Source organism: Phoca vitulina, unplaced genomic scaffold (assembly GCF_004348235.1).
Source record: "Phoca vitulina isolate PV1807 unplaced genomic scaffold, GSC_HSeal_1.0 scaffold38, whole genome shotgun sequence".
NCBI lineage: Eukaryota > Metazoa > Chordata > Mammalia > Carnivora > Phocidae > Phoca > Phoca vitulina.
Window position 1 is genome coordinate 15,022,095 of NW_022589741.1, and position 18,043 is coordinate 15,040,137.

The following is an 18,043-nucleotide window of genomic DNA, read 5'->3' on the forward strand; positions in this document are numbered from 1 at the left end:
CCAGACTTGTTTAAGATCCAATTCAATGTCACCTCCTCTGCCAGAGTCAGTAACTTCCTCTCCCAACCTTTCCAAAGGCTTCCATCAGCCTCTGAAGGACCATCATTCGGGCTACCTGGAGGGAAGCCATGGTCTGGTCCCTGCCTGCCTTGTTCTGCTTGCTCAGTATGAACTCAGTGAATGAACACGCATTCAAGTATAAATGAAAGATCAACTCTATCTTCAGTCTGGATGGAGAGTAGAGATCACAAAGCCCTCTTCCCAGCCCTGCCCCGAGGTGCCTCTCTATGGCTTTCCCATTGCACACCTCTGTTCAGTGCACATTGCACACCTATATTTGTATGTGGGGTGCGCCCTGGCTGTGGGCGGTGGGTGGCTCTTCCATGGGTGACGTGAGCCCTGGGTGTGCCCTGTGTGGAAGCAGGGGGATGAGGGTGAGGACTTTGGGGAGCAGGAAGCCCCAGGGCTAGGCCAGGACTGGATGCTAGACAAGAAGAGCAGGTTGGGTGGGAGCTATCTCTCAGCCCTCATTCTTGCTCCTTTCTTGGTCAGAGTGACCAGAAGCCACACACAGAGGTCTGGGGTCTGAAGAGCGCCAGGTGCAGAGGGAGGACCCAACAAGGCCTTGACTCAGATCTCTGCCAGGAGGTAGGCTGAGCAGGTGAAGAGGCCCAGTGGGAAGAATGCCCTGGGGACGGGTAGGTGCCTCAGGAGCGGCCGAGGGGCGAGGTAGGAAGACCCAGGCCCGGGACTTCTGGTTCCCGCCCTGCCCCTTCCTCATTAGGTCATCCCGCGCAAGTCAGGTCACCCCGGGGCGTCGCAGCTCCTCGGTCTGCACAATGGACCCAACAGCGAGGCCCGCCCGGGAGGGGAGGTAACCGGCTGGCCCTGGCGCGTGGTCACCTGCAGAGGGCGCTCGGCGCGGCGGGGCCCGCCCGGATGCAAGGCACCCGCCCGGATGCCGCGGCCACCGAGGGCCGGCGCGACTCGGGGGAGGGGCGGGGGGGGGGGGGCGGTCCGGGAAGTCCCCGCCCTGGGCCCGCTCGCCGCGGATCCCGGCTCCGGTCGCCGTCCCCTTCCTCCGCGGGTCGCCAGCGCCCGGGCCGTCCTCCCCGCTGCCAGGGGGGCCGGGCTCCGCGCAGGCGGGCGGGGCGGGCGGGACGCGCCGAGCCGGGGCCTCTGGGAGGGAGCGAGAGACGCCGGCAGCCGCGGGTGAAGGCCCAACCGGCTCCGTCGCCGCTCGCCCCCGACCGGGCCGCTGTTCGGGGCGCGCGTCCTGCGCGGAGTTCGTCCCCGGACCCGGAGGACCGAGCGGGTGCGCTGAGCGGTGGGCATGCCGGCCGCCAACCCCCTTGGGCTCCGAAGCCAACGGGAACGGGGAGAGCTGTTTGGGACCCAGTTTGTGTGTGTGTGTGTGTCGGGGGGGGGGGCGGGGAGCTCTGGACCCGTGGGAGCACAGCCCCTGCACCCTTCCTGCGGCGCCCCCTCCTTTCCTCTCTGGCCCGCAGAAATTGGAAATTGGAAATTGCCCTCACCACCGCCCCACCGGCTCCGCGGGTCCCATCTTGAGGCCGTGGCCCTGGAGCCGGTTTGATCCCACTGAACTGGTTTTCCTGAGCTTCCTCAGCTTCCCAGGGCCCTCTCTTCACCCTTCTCCAGCCCCTGGGACCTCTGCTCTGAGCCCCAGCCCCTCCACTGGTTGACCCTGCTGGCGGGTGGGCTCAGGGCAGCCGGTCTTCCAGAGCCTGTCCTGCCCTTAAGGAGCCACGTGCCAAATAGCAGCGCGCTCCAGGTAAGGGGCATCAGGAGAGACTTCCCGGGAGAGGGGGCCTTTGAGCAGGGTCTTAAAAGATTGTGTAGCATTCCGATAGGGGAGTAAGGCCATTCCAAGCCCAAGAAAGTGTTTGAACAGAGTCAGGGAAGTGTGGGCACGAATTTGGGGAGCCTGGCAAATGAGGTACAGGTTGGGGGCAAGCTCCAAAAAATAGCTTGTGTGGGCGGTCAGGGGTTTTGGACCCTACAGGTAACCTAGGATTTTAGGGAGGTGATTGGTGGCTGGGATGAGGGATTGGAATGGGGTGGGGTGAGACTGAACGCATTGGCCGGGAAGGAGAAGGAGGGTCCCCAGAAGTCCACAGAGGGTCTGAGGTAGCACAGGAGGGGCATAGGGACCATGCAATAGGACCAGGCTGGCAAAGCACTGGGAGAAGGAGTCAGTAGGACTGTTGCAGCTGTGTGATGGAGGGGAGAAGGTCTGAAGACCAGGAGGTCAGGTTCCTAGTCTAAATGTGGGATTGGGAAGATAGGCAGTAAAGGAACTAAAAGGGGAGGGGGTAAGGAGTGTATGGGTGAAGCTGAAAGCACAGGCAGGATAGCCATATGGAGATGTCAAGTAGGAAGTTCGTTCTTTCGTTTATTTATTATTTATGCCAACCTCAAAGGCAGCTGACATAAAAGTCGCAAAGATAAGATGAAAATCATTAAAACTCAGCTAACAGGACCTGATAGCTGGGGAAAAAAAACACAGAGGAGAGTGGATAATTGTTCCTTGAAAATGTAGGTTCAGAAAAGCCACTGAAAATGAACACAGGACTCATCTGAGCTTGCTGGCAGCCAAGCAAAAAAAGGACACCTAAATAAAGCAGCAGTGCACTAGGGCTGGGACTCAGGAGAAAGGCAGCCATGCAGGCTCAGGGGGAGAGGGGGAGGGGGTGGGAGATAAAATGGCATCTGTCAAGTGGGGGATATAGGAGAAAGAGTCAATCCGAAGGCCAGCCAGGCCAGGGCGTTGGCACTGCTGACATTTAAGGAAGGGCTGTTGCTCCCCGAGGAGGAAGGCCTTTCTGCAGCCTGCACAGGGAGGTAGGGGTGGGAAGGGGTGTGTGTGTGTGTGTGAGTGTGTGTGTGTGAGTGTGTGGTCCCTTCACACAAGTCTTCTTGCAGGGGAACAGGATAGAAGGTGGTGTGCTAAGTGTCCTGGGCTCTCACCTTCTTCCCTACCATGAGGTGGGGCTGCCATTTGCCCAGGGCCTCTTGGGGCTCTGGTCTGGGAGGAGCGCTCAGGTCAGCAGGTGAGCTGGAAGCAGGGGTTTCTGTCTCTACCTCTCCTCTTCAGAGTCCAGATGGTGTCTCCAAGAGAGCAGGGATCCAGACACCAGGTGTTCTAGCTCTGGCTCTGTGATTCATGTGCTGTTGGCCTTGGCAAGTCACCTCACCTCGCTGAGGTTCCCTTTTTCCCATCCTAAACTAAGGAAGTCAAGCTAGATGATCTTCGAGGGTCCCTGTAGCTACACGAAGTCTAGGATCACTTGTCTGATCTCGTTTTGCATTCGACAAATATTTATTGTGTGCTATGTGCCAGACCTTGTGCTAAGTTCTAAGTATGTAATTATAAACAAAAACAGATGTGGTCCCTGCTCTCATGGAGGGGGGTGGGGCAGAAATGAATGTTAATCAAATAATCACACAATGAGATATAAAACCGCATAGTAGCTGCCACAAAGGAGCAGTACGTGATGCGATGAGAACAAATGCCGGGGGATTTGTTATAGACGCGAAGTCTGTGTGTTGGTGGGGTCTGGATGTTATTTCTTTCTTCACCGTTCTCTCTGTAGATGAACGAATTCCCTTCCTGATCCACTGGAGTTGGCCCCTTAAAGGGAAGCTTCCCATTGGGCTCCCTAGGTGAGGCCTCGGGGTCATGCCTTAGAACACATCTGGGCACAGCAGAGTAACCTGGGAAGGGTCAGGACTTGGAGAGGGCTTGACCCGCTCCCCCCCCCCCCCCCGGGGTGACGTTGGTTTTCTGGGAATGATAAGGGCAGAGTCAGCTACCAGGCCTCAGACAAAGTTGGTTTACTTTATCTACAGGACAAGTGACGAGGGCAGCCAGAGGGGGAGGATCTGTGGGGGAAGTGGGTGGAGGCTGGCAGTGGCCAGCCTGAGTTCCAGGGGGTGAGATCTCAGTCCCTGGGAAGGGTGTAAGAGTCAGACAAGGCTCTCGACTTGGGTGTCCGGGGCCAGGCCTAGATCTCAGGGAGCTAGAAGTCCAGCAATTCAGACAGGCCTGGGCTCTGAGCCTGTCCAGAGGCTGAGCCCAGGAGCAAAGCCCCAGCTCATCCTTGCTCTCAGGGCCTTTGTACGTCGCCGTGGAAGCTCAGCAGGCAGTGGTCCTCCATCAAGAAGCCATGGAAAGTTGTTCCAGGGCATCTCTGCATCGGGTAAAGGGACTGACTGCTCAGTTGGCCTGAGGGGAGGGGCTGGCTGGGATCCCAGTGGTGGGGGAGTGGGAGGTGGGGAGTTGGGTCTGGAGGGAGAAGCAGGCAGGAAGAAGGAGGCGTAGAGGATCCACTGCCATCATCCATCAGTGGGCAAACCCTACCCCCGTCGCCCATTGTCCACCTGTCCACATCTCCCTTCCTGCAACACGTGTGCAGTGCACACTCACCGCACTTACCATATGCAAAGCACTGGGAGGGATACATCATCCCTTCCCTCAGCAAACTGGGTCTAACAGTCAAGTGGAGATGGCGCACAGACAACCACAAAACCATTCAACCCAGTTTTGGCGGCACTTGTCTCATGGCTTGCCCCTTTCCGCCATGGGGGTTCCAAACTTTCTGGACAGTCTGTTGTCTGAGAGAGTCCTGTATACATATCACCGTCCTGGGTGCTGTGTCCTGGTGCTGCATCTTGCTCTGTGGCCTGACCCTACCACCGCCCTGGCCAGCCCTAAGCTCCTGCATCTTGCAGCCCCTTTCCTTGACCCATTCCCCTTGCCTTCCCATCCAGAAGCTGTCCAGGGCCACCGCCGGAATCTGGCCGAGTGGTTCAGCCGGTTGCCCAGAGAAGAGCGCCAGTTCGGCCCGACCTTTGCACTGGACACGGTCCACGTAGACCCTGTGATCCGCGAGAGCACCCCGGATGAGCTGCTTCACCCATCGGCGCAGCTGGCCCTGGAGCACCAGCCCCCCCTGGCCGGGCTCCCCCCACTGGCCCTGTCTCAGCTCTTCGACCCAGATGCCTGTGGGCGCCGGGTGCAGACAGTGGTGCTGTACGGGACGGTGGGCACGGGGAAGAGCACGCTGGTGCGCAAGATGGTCCTGGACTGGTGTTACGGGCGGTTGCCGGCCTTCGAGCTGCTCATCCCCTTCTCCTGCGAGGACCTGTCCTCCCTGGGTTCTGCCCCAGCCTCCTTGTGCCAGCTTGTGGCTCAGCGCTACACGTCCCTGAAGGAGATCCTGCCTCTGATGGCTGCTGCTGGGTCCCGCCTGCTCTTTGTGCTCCACGGCTTGGAGTGGCTCAACCTCGACTTCCGGTTAGCGGGAACAGGGCTTTGCAGTGACCCCGAGGAGCCAGGGGCACCAGCTGCCATCATTGTCAACCTGCTGCGCAAGTACATGCTGCCCGAGGTGAGCGGCCTCCCGCCCCGCCCCGCCGCTGCTGCCCCTAACTCGTCCCCTAAGGACGCTGGTGTCCCCAGCCCACGTGTTTATTGGGGTGGGAGCACCGGCTCTCCGCTATTCAGACCTGCCCCTCCACGTCCCAGCTGTGTGTCTTTGAGCAAGTCCCTCACTTCCCCAAGCTCTGTTTCCTTCTCTGCTGGAGCTATCCCGATCAAATGAGATCCTGCCCAGGAAGCACCTGGAGCAGGGCCCTGGGTCGCAGCGGGGGCTCGGGCATAGTTAGAATTATGGTGCTCATCCTCATCCTCATCCTCGGACGCTCGGTCTTCAGGGGCCCTCTGGGGAGTGAGGCAATCAGGATGCGAAGGTCCTTCTTAACCCTCAACCATGCGCTCCCCAGGCCAGCATTCTGGTGACTACCCGGCCCTCTGCCATCGGCCGAATCCCCAGCAAGTACGTGGGCCGCTATGGTGAGATCTGTGGCTTTTCTGATACCAACCTGCAGAAGCTCTATTTCCAGCTCCGCTTCAACCAGCCGGACTGCGGGAACGGGGCCGGGGGTGCGGGTGTCTCGGCCACGCCAGCTCAGCGCGACAGCCTGGTGCAGATGCTCTCCCGCAACCTGGAGGGGCACCACCAGATCGCTGCCGCCTGCTTCCTGCCCTCCTACTGCTGGCTTGTGTGTGCCACCTTGCACTTCCTGCATGCCCCCACGCCGCCCGGGCAGACCCTCACGAGCATTTACACCAGCTTCCTGCGGCTCAACTTCAGTGGGGAGATGCTGGACAGCACTGACCCCTCCAAGTTGTCCCTCATGGCCTATGCAGCCCGAACCGTGGGCAAGTTGGCCTACGAGGGGGTGTCCTCCCGCAAGACCTACTTCTCCGAAGAGGACGTCCGCGGCTGCCTGGAAGCTGGCCTCAAGACGGAAGAAGAGTTCCAGCTGCTGCATGTTTTCCGCCGGGATGCCCTGCGGTTTTTCCTGGCCCCGTGCGTGGAACCAGGGCACCGGGACACCTTTGTGTTCACTGTGCCTGCCATGCAGGAGTACCTGGCCGCCCTCTACATCGTGCTGGGTTTGCGTAAGACGACCCTGCAGCGGGTGGGCAAGGAGGTGGCCGAGCTCGTGGGCCGAGTCGGGGAGGACGTCAGTGTGGTCCTGGGCATCGTGGCCAAGCTTCTGCCCCTGCGAGCCCTGCCTCTGCTCTTCAACCTGCTCAAGGTAACAGCCCCAGCACCCCAGGCTCTCAGCGCCCACAGGCTGTGCAAGGCTTGAAGACCGGGAGGAGGATGGAAGGGCACAGGGCCTTTAATCACTGTCCTGTGACCCTAATGACGATTGTAGTTTTGCATCTCCTCGTCTTTGGTGGCGGGAGGCGGGAGTCGCTACAGTCTGTCCTCTGCTTTGCGGGCCCGGAAACTCCACTGTATCTGTTCCCCCAGAGGTGGTTAGACTCTGGGAATGATGACTCATCCTAACGACATCACCAGAGACAAGTTTATAAAGCAGATGCCGTTTTATTCATTTATACCAGGAGGATAAATGGCATTGGTAATTGACTTAGGATAGTGCAGGCCTGCTCCAGAATTCCAGTTACAGGCCTGAGGACTGTGTTATGAGCAGGGCGGATGTGCTAGGTTTTTGAGGGGAGGAAGGATCCACCCTCTGGTGATGTCTACCAGGTGCCTCGTAAATGAAATATTATTATGATTCCTTTTTAGATAAAGTAACTGAGGCTCACAGGGGCTAAGTAATTCACCCAAGGTCACTCATATAGTGGAATAGCTGGGATCTGAGTCCAGGTTTTGTGATTCCGAACCCTGTGCTCTCTTGCCAAACTTTACTGATGTATTATGAATATTTCTCTTAAGCTTCGGTGCCTTGCTAGGTAACCCTGGTCCTCTCTAGGAATGTTCTGGTAACTCGTCTTCAGGAGGCAGAGCCCTGGTCAGTGCTGGCAAAATTTTAACAGGTTTTCCTTTGTGTAGGCAGCAAAGCATAGGGGTTAGGAACAGGGATTCAGTAATCCAGCTCCGTGGGTTCAAATCCAGGCGCTGCCACTTACTAGCTGTGTGATCTTGGACGAATTACTTAACCTGTCTGTGCCTCCAAGTCCTTATCTGTTAAATGAGGATAATACAATCTCTATCATGGGCCTAACATGAGGATTAAATGTATTCATTCTCAGGACCTGGCACGTAGTAAGTTCTATTTAAATGTTTGTTAAACATGAAAAACAGGCTCAGGCAGCCTGCCTCTTGTCCCATCATTGCCTCAGACAGGGGGGTAATGGCCATTGCTGAGGCCAGCCCACCTCTTTGAGGATGGGCTTGCCTGCTCTGGATTACAGTGAGAGGCTGTGGTCTCCTGACAGGGTTCACCCTATGGTTAGCACCACAACTCTGAGCCCCCTGGGAGGGAGGCTTGCCTAGCAGAGGACTAGTCCCATCTGTTTCTTCAGCCTGTTGACTCAGCTTCCCTGGGTGACATTTCTTCCTCTTGGTCACCAGGTGACTGTTGAGGGAGAAGCACTTGAAACTCCATGGCAGGAACCTCACCTATAAAAAAGTGAAAAAACCAAAACCAGTCATTAGGGAAACTGCCACAAAATAGCGTCGTAACTCCTTGCCAGAGGTCTGGGGTCCTTCTTGCCTTTCGGCCCCAACACGAGGCTGGGTGCCGATGTCCCAGATCCGCCCAAACATTAATTTCTCCAGCAAATATTTGAGCATGTGCTGTGTACCAGGCACTGTGTTAGATTCTGAGGAAGGAAAAATGAACAGAACCCCGGTTTCTGCCCTCTCTGGTCCTCCAGTAAGAACACAAACAGGTCCCCATAACCATGTAATTTAAAGTTGTGGTAAGTGCCTAGAAAGTGAAGTTCCAGGTGCTGTGAAAGTATATAAGTGGGGGAGCTGGTTTGGGGGGGGGTGGATCGGGAAAACCTCTCTGCAGGAAGGACATTTAATCTGATCCCTGAAGGATCAGCCAGGAGAAGAACTGGGGAGGGGGGCAGCACCCCAGGAAGAGAGTACAGCTTTGAAGGAAGAGAACTGTGGTACTCTCAAAAAAAAAGAAATCCTAATAATGAGAAAAGCCAAAAGCACAGAAGCAGAGTGTGTGAGTATGAGAGGTCTGTAGATGGAGGCCGCCTGGCTGGCAGGGACCAGATCCTGCAGGGCCTCAGAGGGCCTTCCTTCGAAGCCCTGCAGGATCTGGTCCCTGCCAGCCACGCAGTGGCTGTCATCGTTGCTGGGATGACCCTGGTGTTGTGGAGGATGGGGATGTCTTCGCAGCCCCTAGCCTGGTACCAAACAAAATGCACAGCAGATGCTTATTCCTTCCCACCACTGGGCTTGCAAATGTAAGGGGTGTTTGGGAAAAAGAATTTCCTAAGGGCCCGTGTGTATGGCACAAGTGTCGAGAGGTGAGTCTGGAAAGGTCAAATTGGGGCCAAATCATGACCCATTTTCTATTCCACATGGGCATTGGGGAGCCATGGCAGGTGCTGCAGCGGGGGGGGGGGGGGGGAGTAGTATGATCAAAGGGCGCTGCGGGTTTGGGATGGATGGGGAGGCCGGAGCGGGCAGGGAGAGTGCGCCTTCGGCTGAGCTTCAGAGGCTGAGCGGCACGTGCGAGGCTGCAGCTCCTTCCCTGCGCGCTCTCCCAGGTGGTGCCGCGAGTGTTTGGGCGCATGGTGGGGAAGAGCCGCGAGGCGGTGGCCCAGGCCATGGTGCTGGAGATGTTCCGAGAGGAGGATTACTACAACGACGACGTCCTGGACCAGATGGGTGCCAGTATCCTGGGCGTGGAGGGTCCGCGGCGGCACCCGGACGAGCCTCCCGAGGATGAGGTCTTTGAGCTCTTCCCCATGTTCATGGGGGGGCTCCTCTCTGCGCACAACCGGGCCATGCTGGCTCAGCTAGGCCACCCCATCAAGACCCTGGATGCCCTGGAGAACGCCCAGGCCATCAAGAAGAAGCTGGGCAAGCTGGGCCGGCAGGTGCTGCCCCCATCCGAGCTCTTTGACCACCTCTTCTTCCACTACGAGTTCCAGAATCAGCGCTTCTCCGCCGAGGTGCTCAGCTCCCTGCGCCAGCTCAACCTGGCGGGTGTGCGCATGACGCCCCTCAAGTGCACGGTGGTGGCGGCCGTCCTGGGCAGCGGAAGGCATGCCCTGGATGAGGTGAACTTGGCCTCATGTCAGCTGGACCCTGCTGGGCTGCACACCCTCATGCCTGTCTTCCTGCGTGCCCGGAAGCTGGGGTGAGGACCCGTCTTCAGGCAACGGGCCTGAAGACTGGAAAGGGTTGGGGGTGAAGGGGCGGGAAGAGAAGGTGCTAGGGAGACCAAAGGTGGGGAGGAAGGAGCAGGGGGTGGGATGAAGTCTGGTGTGTGTGGAGGTGATGAGCAATGGGAGGGAGGGCACGGTGGGTGGACAGGCTCCATGCTGAGCTCCTGCCTTGCTTTTCCCCTTCCCTCCGGCCACCTGCTGTTCCAGCTTGCAACTCAACAGCCTGGGCCCCGAAGCCTGCAGTGTCCTCCGTGACCTGCTGCTGCATGACCAGTGCCAGATGACCACCCTGCGGTGAGTGTTTCAGTCGGGGGGCCTGGAGGGAGGTTCTGGCCATCCTGGTGGCAGGCTGAAGTCAAGGGGGAGCTCACACCTGGCGCTGGCCCACCTGTACTCTGGTAAAGGGGGTGGAGCCTAGACCCCGGCCTGCCCCCTCTCCCCAGGTCCAGTACAAGCAGCAGGGTAAAGGAACGATGCTGCCAGGAATAGGTGCTCAGAAAGCCTCTCAAGCGGCTAAAACCAGCGTGTGGGGGTGGGGGGGTAGGGGGGATGATCCCCAGGCCGGTTGCCTGGTAACAGTGCCACGGATGCCCTCCCAGGATGTTCCCTGTGGCCTCGCAAGGATGACCCTAATGCTGGGCACTCAGTAGATGCTTCCAAAGTGCTGACCGATTTACTAGGAACCCAGAAGCCTGGTTGGAGGAAGGGGAGGTGAATGAGGAGGGGGAGGGCCCCAGGGCAGGGGCATCTGGGGGGGGAGGTAAGAAAAGGAGGAAGAGGAGAAATAGTAACGATGAAGAGAGGGGAGTCAAGGGAGAAGGAGAAGCCGGCTCCCACCCCGCTCTCCCTCCGCTGCCGTGCACACCGCACCCCTGCTTCTTCCTTCTCTTCTCCTGGCCCACATTTCTTTACGGGCTCACCTTCACCCCAGGCTGTGTGTCCTTTGGGTCCGGGTCCTGACGCCTACTGCAGGGGCACTGCCATCGTCCCCATAACCTCGGGGTGTTTGTGGCTGTAGGCTCTCCAACAACCCGCTGACACCGGCTGGTGTGGCCCTGCTGGTGGAGGGCCTGGTGGGGAACAGCTCGCTGACGCATCTGTCCCTGCTGCACACGGGCCTCGGGGACGAGGGCCTGCAGCTGCTGGCTGCCCAGCTGGACCGTAATCAACAGCTACAGGAGCTGAACGTGGCCTACAACGGTGCTGGCGACACGGCGGCCCTGGCCCTGGCCCAGGCTGCCCGGGACCACCCTTCCCTGGAGCTGCTGCAGTAAGTCTGGCCCCTGGGCCCACCGCCCCACCCTGGCCAGAAGCTGTTCCCAGCCCTCCGGCTCTCCCTCCCTGTCTCCACCACTTTTTTCCTGCCGTAGGGCCTGTCCTCTCTCCCTGCCTTCTCGAGGATCTTCGTGGACCGGCTTCCGAATCAACCCACCCCTCTGTGATTGGCCCTTACCCTGCCCGGGTCCCCTACTGCCATTTCTCTTAGGGTCCTGGTGGCCCCGTTCTTACTGTCCCTGGTCCTGCTGAATTCAGGTGTCATCCCTGCCTCCTGTTGGCCACCACCCTCCGTCTCTGGCTCACTGCAGACACTTGCCCCATCACTTCTGTAGCCAGGGGATGAGTTATGAGAATTCCGCTCTCCGTCCAGCACCCTCTGCCCTCTATCTCAGAGCTCTGCTGAGTGGCCTCTTCTCTTCTCTCTCCTCCTAGCCTCTACTTCAATGAGCTGAGCTCAGAGGGCCGCCAGGCCCTGCGGGACTTGGGCGGCACTGCTAAAGGGGGCGCTCGGGTCGTGGTGTCGCTGACAGAGGGGACAGTGGTGTCTGAGTACTGGTCGGTGATCCTTAGTGAAGTCCAGCGGAACCTCAACAGCTGGGATCGGGGCCGCGTCCGGCGTCACCTTGACCTTCTGCTTCGTGATCTGGAAGACAGCCGAGGGGCCACCCTTAACCCCTGGCGCAAGGCCCAGCTGCTGCGAGTGGAGGGTGAGGTCAGGGCCCTCCTGGAGCAGCTGGGAGGCCCGGGAAGCTGAAGCAGGGGCGGCAGTCACCTAGCTGTGTGACCCCTGGCCTCATGATCCTTCCCTCTGTGGCCTCCTGGTTTGCACTACTGCTTCCAGAAAGATCCCTCTGGGGCTGCAGGTAAAGGGATGGGTTCTCAGGTGTCCCATGTCCACCCATGGCTCCCAAGTCTGGAATTTCCAGGGTCATGAAACAGGCCTCCTCTCCGTTCTGCGAGGAAGACTGAGAAAGACTCCTTCAGGTGGCATTTTGGTGGCCACTTGCCCTGCCGCGCAGCCAACCTGGCCTCTCTCCTCTCGGGAGCTTCTGATTGTGCCACCAGGGGGTGCACTTCTGAAGTCGCCTTTGCCAAAGGTGCGCCCTCCAGCTGTGTCCGCGGGCCTGCCCCTTCTGCCTTGCTGCTCTTCAGAGGACCCTGAGGATGCCCGCAGCCACTTTCCTCTCGCTTCGGTGCCTTCCCCTCCCCTCCCCGTCCCCTTCCTCACCACCGTACCTGTGCTCGGTGGCTCTGAGGGCCATGTGCACTGCCGTGCTTCCATTAAAAGCTATGTCTTCACCTACTGTGGCCTCCTCCTTGCCTGGTGCTTTCAAGAAAGGGTACTGTTTTTGGTCATTCTGGTAAACTATTGACCACTTTCTGTTGCAGGTGGTTGTCGGGCACTAGGTTCAGAGGCAGTGAGGGCCGAGGTGAGGGGGGGCATGAATAAGATCCTGGGGGTGGGCGGAGGCCATGCTGGGCCGTAGGACTCCTATCACCTTTTCCAACATACTTATCCCAGGCTCGGAATTACAGTCACCAGCAGGCGATCTGCCTTTGTCTGCCCAGAGCAGAAGCCCAGACAGCAGTGGAGTCTCCGGAGGAAGTCCGGGGCCCAGGAATGGGGGCAGGAGGAACACGCAGACTTCCCCGGAGGAGAAGACTGTCCTCCCGTTAACCATTACCCCGCAGCTTCTAAGGCAGTGTCTTTAAGGAGGCGGGACGTGGCGGGCTAGGTGGGAGGGTCAGCTGGTTTTGATGAACCTTGTCCCTACCCTGAGCACCGGGTTGCTGGTCCAACTATGGAGGCAGCTACAGGTAGGAGGCCAGGAGAAACCCTCCAGTGGGGGCTTTAGGGCAGTGAGAGGGCAGGGTGGGAGGCGGAGGCTTTGGGGACCAGGGTGTACTTGTTGTTGAGGCTTGGAGCCCTGAGGCAAAGAGACCCAAGTTAGGAGAGAAGAGGTGAGTGGATAGGTCTGTCTTCCTGGTCCACGCCCTGTCCTGATATGCTCAGATTTCTGTGCCAGGGACTAGGAGGAGAAGGGAAGGTCCTTTTGGAGCAGAATGGAGGGGCAAACCCTGAGAGTGGGGGTTCTCCTAAGTCCTTTTAGTTAATGACATGGAAGAGGAGTTGGGGTAGGGAGAGAATGCACCCCTCCTCCCCTCCTCCCTTCTTTACATAGCAGATCTTCGGGACACAGCCTCGTTAACGTTAACTCGGTAAGTGCCGCGCTGGGAAGGGTTGGGGCAAGAGGCGGAGGGAATCCAAGGTGGGGAGGCTCTTCAGCTGCCATTAGCATCTCAAGGAGAGGCTGGGACCAGAGTCCAGATGTCAGCTTGCTCCTACCTGCATCCCTCGCCTCCTTGCAGGAAGTTTGAGTTTAACCCAAAGTGGGGCATTGATAATCCTGTCCTCTCTCTGGCTGAAGACTACGACCCCTCTGGTAACTCCCTGGCCCTGGGCAACCGTTCCCTTTCCCCAGAGATACCACAGCTCCTCAGGGCCTCCCATCTCCTTGGTAACCACTCCACTCTGCCTCCCTCTGATAATAGCCTTGGTGGGGAGTAACTACGTGGAGGTAGGAGGGGGTTGGCTGTTTTCTTTTGTCCGAGCCACTCTGCCCAACACCTAACTGGGTAGAAGCCTGCCCGGTGCCCTATCACCCGGGCAGGGTCGTCGGCCAGGCCAAGGTGACTTGTATGTGGGCCTTGTCCCCTCCCCTCCCCCTCTTCTGTTGCCCACCTCCCCTTCTAGATCTCTGGAGCCTGCAGCGGCCTCGTTTCTGTCTGCTGAGCAAAGAGGAAGGCAGGAGTTTTGGCTTCCACCTGCAGCAGGAGCTGGGCAGGGCTGGGCCTGTGGTGTGCAGGGTGGAGCCTGGCACCTCCGCCCAGCACCAGGGTCTTCGGGAAGGGGACCGGATCCTGGGGGTGAATGACCACATCGTGGAATGTGAAGACTATGCTGTGGTGAGGTTGGGCTGGGGGCCTCCCTGTGGAATAGAAGGACGTTCCATAGCACCTCAGGGAGAGAGAAGCCAGTCGGTCACCTCCCTGGATATACGGGGGCAGCACCCAAGCCTCAGCCTCCCCCACCTCCCAGGATCTAGGGCTGTCCAGGTGGGAATGGTTGGGTGAAGGCGTCCCGAAGGAGCCATTCACCCTGGCTCCCGGCGTGAAAAATGGAGGTTCCAGGGCCTGGGAGTCGGCAGGAGGAGCTGGCCCCGACCTCATCCCCCACGCCCTCTGGTCAGGTGGTGCGCCGCATCCGGGCGAGCGGTCCTCGGGTGCTGCTGACGGTCTTGGCGCGGCACGTGCATGACGTGGCTCAAGCTCAGCAGGGCAACAGTGCCCACCTCTGTCCTCCTCTTGGCCCGCGGGTCCGGCCCCGACTATGCCACGTAGTGAAAGATGACAGTGGCTTTGGCTTCAGTGTCACCTACAGTGAGCTTAGAGGCCGGGGCGGGGCGGGGGGGCAGGAGGGGGATCTCCGCCCTGTTCTGGGCAGCCAGCGGACCGAAACTTGCTTTTTTTGGCTTCCAGGCCATCAGGGTCCTTTCTGGCTGGTGCTGAGTCCCAGAGGAGCAGCAGAGCGGGCAGGGGTGCCCCCGGGGGCCCGGCTGCTAGAAGTGAATGGGGTCAGCGTGGAGAACTTCACTTACAGCCAACTCAGCAGAAAGGTATGGCTGTAAGTTTTCCTGTTCATCCTCACCCACCGGGGCCCCGGGGCCTTGCCTCAGGCAGCCGATTCCTCTCCCACGCACCTCATCTCCAAAGTTGACCTTGTACCTCCGGCCATCCTGCCCTTTACAGTTGGTCCTAGGCTCTGCTCTCCCCCACCCTTGCTGCCTCCTTTCTGGGGCCGTGAGGAGGGCCTGCCCCTGCCTTCCCTACCCAGGTGCTCGATGCTGATGCCCCGCTGGGTCCCCACAGCTTTGGCAGAGTGGAGAGCAAGTGACCCTGCTGGTAGCAGGGCCAGAGGTGGAGGAACAGTGTCGCCAGCTGGGAATGCCCCTGGCTGCGCCCCTGGCAGAGGGCTGGGCGCTGCCCACCAGGCCCCGCTGTCTGCACCTAAAGAAAGGGCCCCAGGGCTTTGGGTTCCTGCTTCGTGAGGAGAAAGGTCTTGATGGTCGCCCTGGTGAGTGGGAGCCCCAGAGATGGGTCGGGAAGGTGTGTCTTGGGGGCGGGCACACATGGGGTGCACAGAAGACCCCAGCCCTGAGCCTCCTCCTCTTCCTCTGGCGTCCCCCCACGCTCAGTCCCTCCGCGTGCCCACGGTGGCCTGGGCTGATGCTGGAGTTAGTTGCGGGAGGAGCGATGAGGATATTTATGTCCCAGGACAGTTCCTGTGGGAGGTGGACCCAGGACTACCGGCTGAGAAAGCCGGGATGCAGGCCGGGGACCGGCTGGTGGCTGTGGCTGAGGAAAGTGTGGAGGGGCTGGGCCATGAGGAGACGGTGTCCAGGATCCGGGCGCAGGGCTCCTGTGTCTCCCTCACTGTTGTCGACCCTAAAGCTGACCGCTTCTTCAGCATGGTGCGAGTGAGGGGCGGGGGGGTGGGGTGGGGGGCTGGAGTGCGGGCAGGGATGGAGCAGGGCTCAGGTGGAGGAAGAAGCTACAGGTCCGTTCTGTCCACCTCCTTCCAGGTTCGCTTGTCCCCACTTCTCTTCTTGGAGAGCACGGAGGCTCCTGCCTCTCCCCGGGAAACCTGCTCGGCCTCTCTGGTTGAAACCAAGGACCTACCAGATGACGGGACAGCCATGCCTCCTGCCCCAGGCGGCTCCCACCAGTGCTCCCTGTACCCTGGGCCTGGTGGTGCCTATGGTTTCCGACTTAGCTGTGTGGCCAATGAGCCTCGCATCTTCATCTCCCAGGTGACTTATGCCCCACAGACCTTGGATCTTTCCAACCGTTCGCCTCCTGATGAGCCTTCGTCTGCTTCCCGCCCAAGGTCTTAGAACGTCCAGCAACTTTTCCATGGTATCCCATGTTCTGTCACCCCTCTCTTCGCCACCAGGTGACCCTAGGAGGCTCAGCGGCCCGGGCAGGGCTGCAAATGGGAGATGTGATTCTGGAGGTGAACGGGTATCCCATGCGTGGAGAGAATGACCTGGAAAAGCTTCAGCAGCTGGCCGAGGCTGAGCCACCCCTCCACCTGAAGCTGGCAGCGAGGTCTTCCCCGGGCTCAGAAGCCTGCAACCCCCCCAGGTTTGGAGAGGTGAGGAAGAAGAGACAGATGGGCCATCAGCAGCCAGAGAAGGATAGGGGGAGTCAGCGAGGAGGGCTGCAGGGTGAAGCGGTGTGGGGCATGCGGATTGGGACGCTAGGCCGTGGTAGGTGGGGACAGAGGGACCCATGGAACTAGCTGCCATTCCTGGGCATTGCGGTGCAAGTAGGGGCCGGGAAAAGGAACTCTTATCGTCCTTGAATGACCTTCTCTCTTCTCAGGACTGGGCTCCAGCGTCAGAGCTGCTGTAGTCCTCTCCTACCTGCACAGATCTGCCCAGTGGCCTTCCTGTCTTCACTCTCCTGCTTGCAATGGTAGGAGCTGAGAAGCTCTCTTTAAGCCAGAAGGGACAGCTCTAGGATTCTGGACACCTCCAATCACAGGATTGCCCAGGGTCTCCCTCCCTCCCAGAAGAAGGTGTGGCCAGAGGCCTTAGGCAGGCCCACTGGGGGGGGGGGGGGGTTGTCCTCTGGTTCCAGAGGGAGTCCTATGGGAGCTTTGGGAGTTGTGTTCCCATGGATGAGTGGTGTGATTTTGTGATTTATAATAAATTATACTCTTTCCTGGCACAGAGCTCCTAAAACCCTTGGAATTTCCTAAGTAGTGAGAGTGATAAAGATGTCTTCTTTTATTCATAACAAGCCCCTTTCAACCACACCTAACTTTGTTAAGGAAGTGACTTTTGGAAAGCACGTAAGGATGGGGGACTGGTAGCCAGGGGATCCAACCATGTGATTAGCGGGTTGGAACTTTCAGCCCCACGCCGGACCTCCTGGGAGGGGAGAAGTGCTGGAGGTTGAATCACTCACCAACGACCAATGGTGTCATTGGTCATGGCTCCGTAGTGAAACCTCCATGAAAAACCAAAAGGATGAAGTTCCGAGAGCTTCCCGGTTGCTCATTGCGTGGAGGTGCTGGGAGGGTGGTGCCCCCGAAGAGAGCATGGAGCTTCCGAGCTCGTGCCTTGCCCGCGGCATACTTGCCACCTGGCTCCTCTTGAGTCGTGTCCTTCATAACAAACTGGTAAACTAGCGAGTAAACAGTCTCTCTGAGTTCCGTGAGTCACTCTAGCAAATGATGGAACCCGAGGAGGGGGTCGTGGGAACCTTTGTTTTTCGGCCAGTGGGTCAGAAGCACAGGTGACAAGCTGGACTTGACACTGGCGCTTGAAGTGGGGACAGTCTCGTGGGACTGAGCCCGTGGCCTGTGGGATTGGATGCTCTCTTCACATCAGTAGTGCCAGAATTGAGTTAAATTGTAAGATCCCCAGCTGGTGTCCACAGAGCTGTTAGAGAATTGCTTGGTGGGGGAACCCCTCCACACATACACACACACACACACACACACACACACACACACACACACGTGACTGGAAGTGAAGTAGTACTGGGAGTGTTGTCATAAAATAGAGGAGGAACACAGCGTTTTCCCTTTATAGGTGGGCTGTGGGGCTGGCTAGGATTGTTCCAGATGGAACTTGCCCTAGGCATGACTCCTGGACTCTCACATATATTGCAAGAATTTGGAGACCAGTTACACCTTCCCTCTGTAAGCACCTTAGGATTGTGGGGGCTGGTGCCTGGTCACTATTGGTCTATTATAGAAATGGCCTTGCCCCCCACACATCAGGCTGCCTCTGTTGGTGGGGGGAAGGGGGACAGGAGATGGTGATTTGAAGGGACCAGAAGGGCCCCAGACTCAAGGCATGGGGCCCAGTTTCTCTAAGAGAGGAGTTGAGAGTTTGTCAAATTTCTCTCCTCTCCTTCGGTCTTCAGGGTAATGGGTCAGCCCAGAACCAATGTGCCCCCAAAAGGAGACACTCATATCTGCCAAAAAGCCAC

The 18,043-nt window shown here is 58.7% G+C and overlaps 2 protein-coding genes across 3 annotated transcripts; both read left to right on the top strand.

The window, feature by feature from the left end:
- Positions 1 to 1,703: 1,703 nt before the first annotated feature.
- NLRX1 (NLR family member X1) lies at positions 1,704 to 12,384 on the top strand. 2 transcript variants are annotated; one of them, XR_004302243.1, is made up of 11 exons: positions 1,704 to 1,792; positions 2,944 to 3,071; positions 3,615 to 3,684; positions 4,132 to 4,220; positions 4,792 to 5,411; positions 5,806 to 6,627; positions 9,077 to 9,672; positions 9,908 to 9,994; positions 10,719 to 10,970; positions 11,411 to 12,075; positions 12,368 to 12,384. XR_004302243.1 is itself a non-coding variant. In XM_032428096.1 (10 exons), the coding sequence occupies exons 2-10, from the start codon at positions 3,002 to 3,004 to the stop codon at positions 11,730 to 11,732; spliced, it is 2,928 nt and encodes a 975-aa protein (XP_032283987.1). In that variant the 5' UTR covers positions 1,704 to 1,792; positions 2,944 to 3,001; the 3' UTR covers positions 11,733 to 12,276. The 2 variants fall into 2 exon arrangements, 1 of the variants encoding a protein (XP_032283987.1); XM_032428096.1 differs by lacking the exon at positions 12,368 to 12,384 and having other exon boundaries at positions 11,411 to 12,276.
- Positions 12,385 to 12,420: 36 nt separating this feature from the next.
- Positions 12,421 to 16,760, top strand: PDZD3 (PDZ domain containing 3). Its single transcript, XM_032427747.1, has 11 exons — positions 12,421 to 12,438; positions 13,119 to 13,198; positions 13,349 to 13,422; positions 13,734 to 13,945; positions 14,230 to 14,419; positions 14,519 to 14,655; positions 14,909 to 15,113; positions 15,314 to 15,510; positions 15,622 to 15,849; positions 15,993 to 16,193; positions 16,424 to 16,760. Exons 1-11 carry the CDS (start codon positions 12,421 to 12,423, stop codon positions 16,451 to 16,453), a joined length of 1,572 nt encoding a protein of 523 aa, XP_032283638.1. The 3' UTR covers positions 16,454 to 16,760.
- Positions 16,761 to 18,043: the final 1,283 nt, after the last annotated feature.

What these genes read in the sequence shown, in the direction of transcription:
- PDZD3 (XM_032427747.1), top strand. An exon ending in AATGTGAAGACTATGCTGTG is followed by an intron (nt 13,946 to 14,229) that starts GTGAGGTTGGGC and finishes CCCTCTGGTCAG; the next exon opens with GTGGTGCGCCGCATCCGGGC. An exon ending in AGGTCTTGATGGTCGCCCTG is followed by an intron (nt 15,114 to 15,313) that starts GTGAGTGGGAGC and finishes TTTATGTCCCAG; the next exon opens with GACAGTTCCTGTGGGAGGTG.
- NLRX1 (XM_032428096.1), top strand. Translation starts at nt 3,002, where the DNA reads ATGAGGTGGGGCTGCCATTTGCCCAGGGCCTCTTGGGGCTCTGGTCTG. An exon ending in GCAAGTACATGCTGCCCGAG is followed by an intron (nt 5,412 to 5,805) that starts GTGAGCGGCCTC and finishes TGCGCTCCCCAG; the next exon opens with GCCAGCATTCTGGTGACTAC. An exon ending in TGCCAGATGACCACCCTGCG is followed by an intron (nt 9,995 to 10,718) that starts GTGAGTGTTTCA and finishes TTGTGGCTGTAG; the next exon opens with GCTCTCCAACAACCCGCTGA.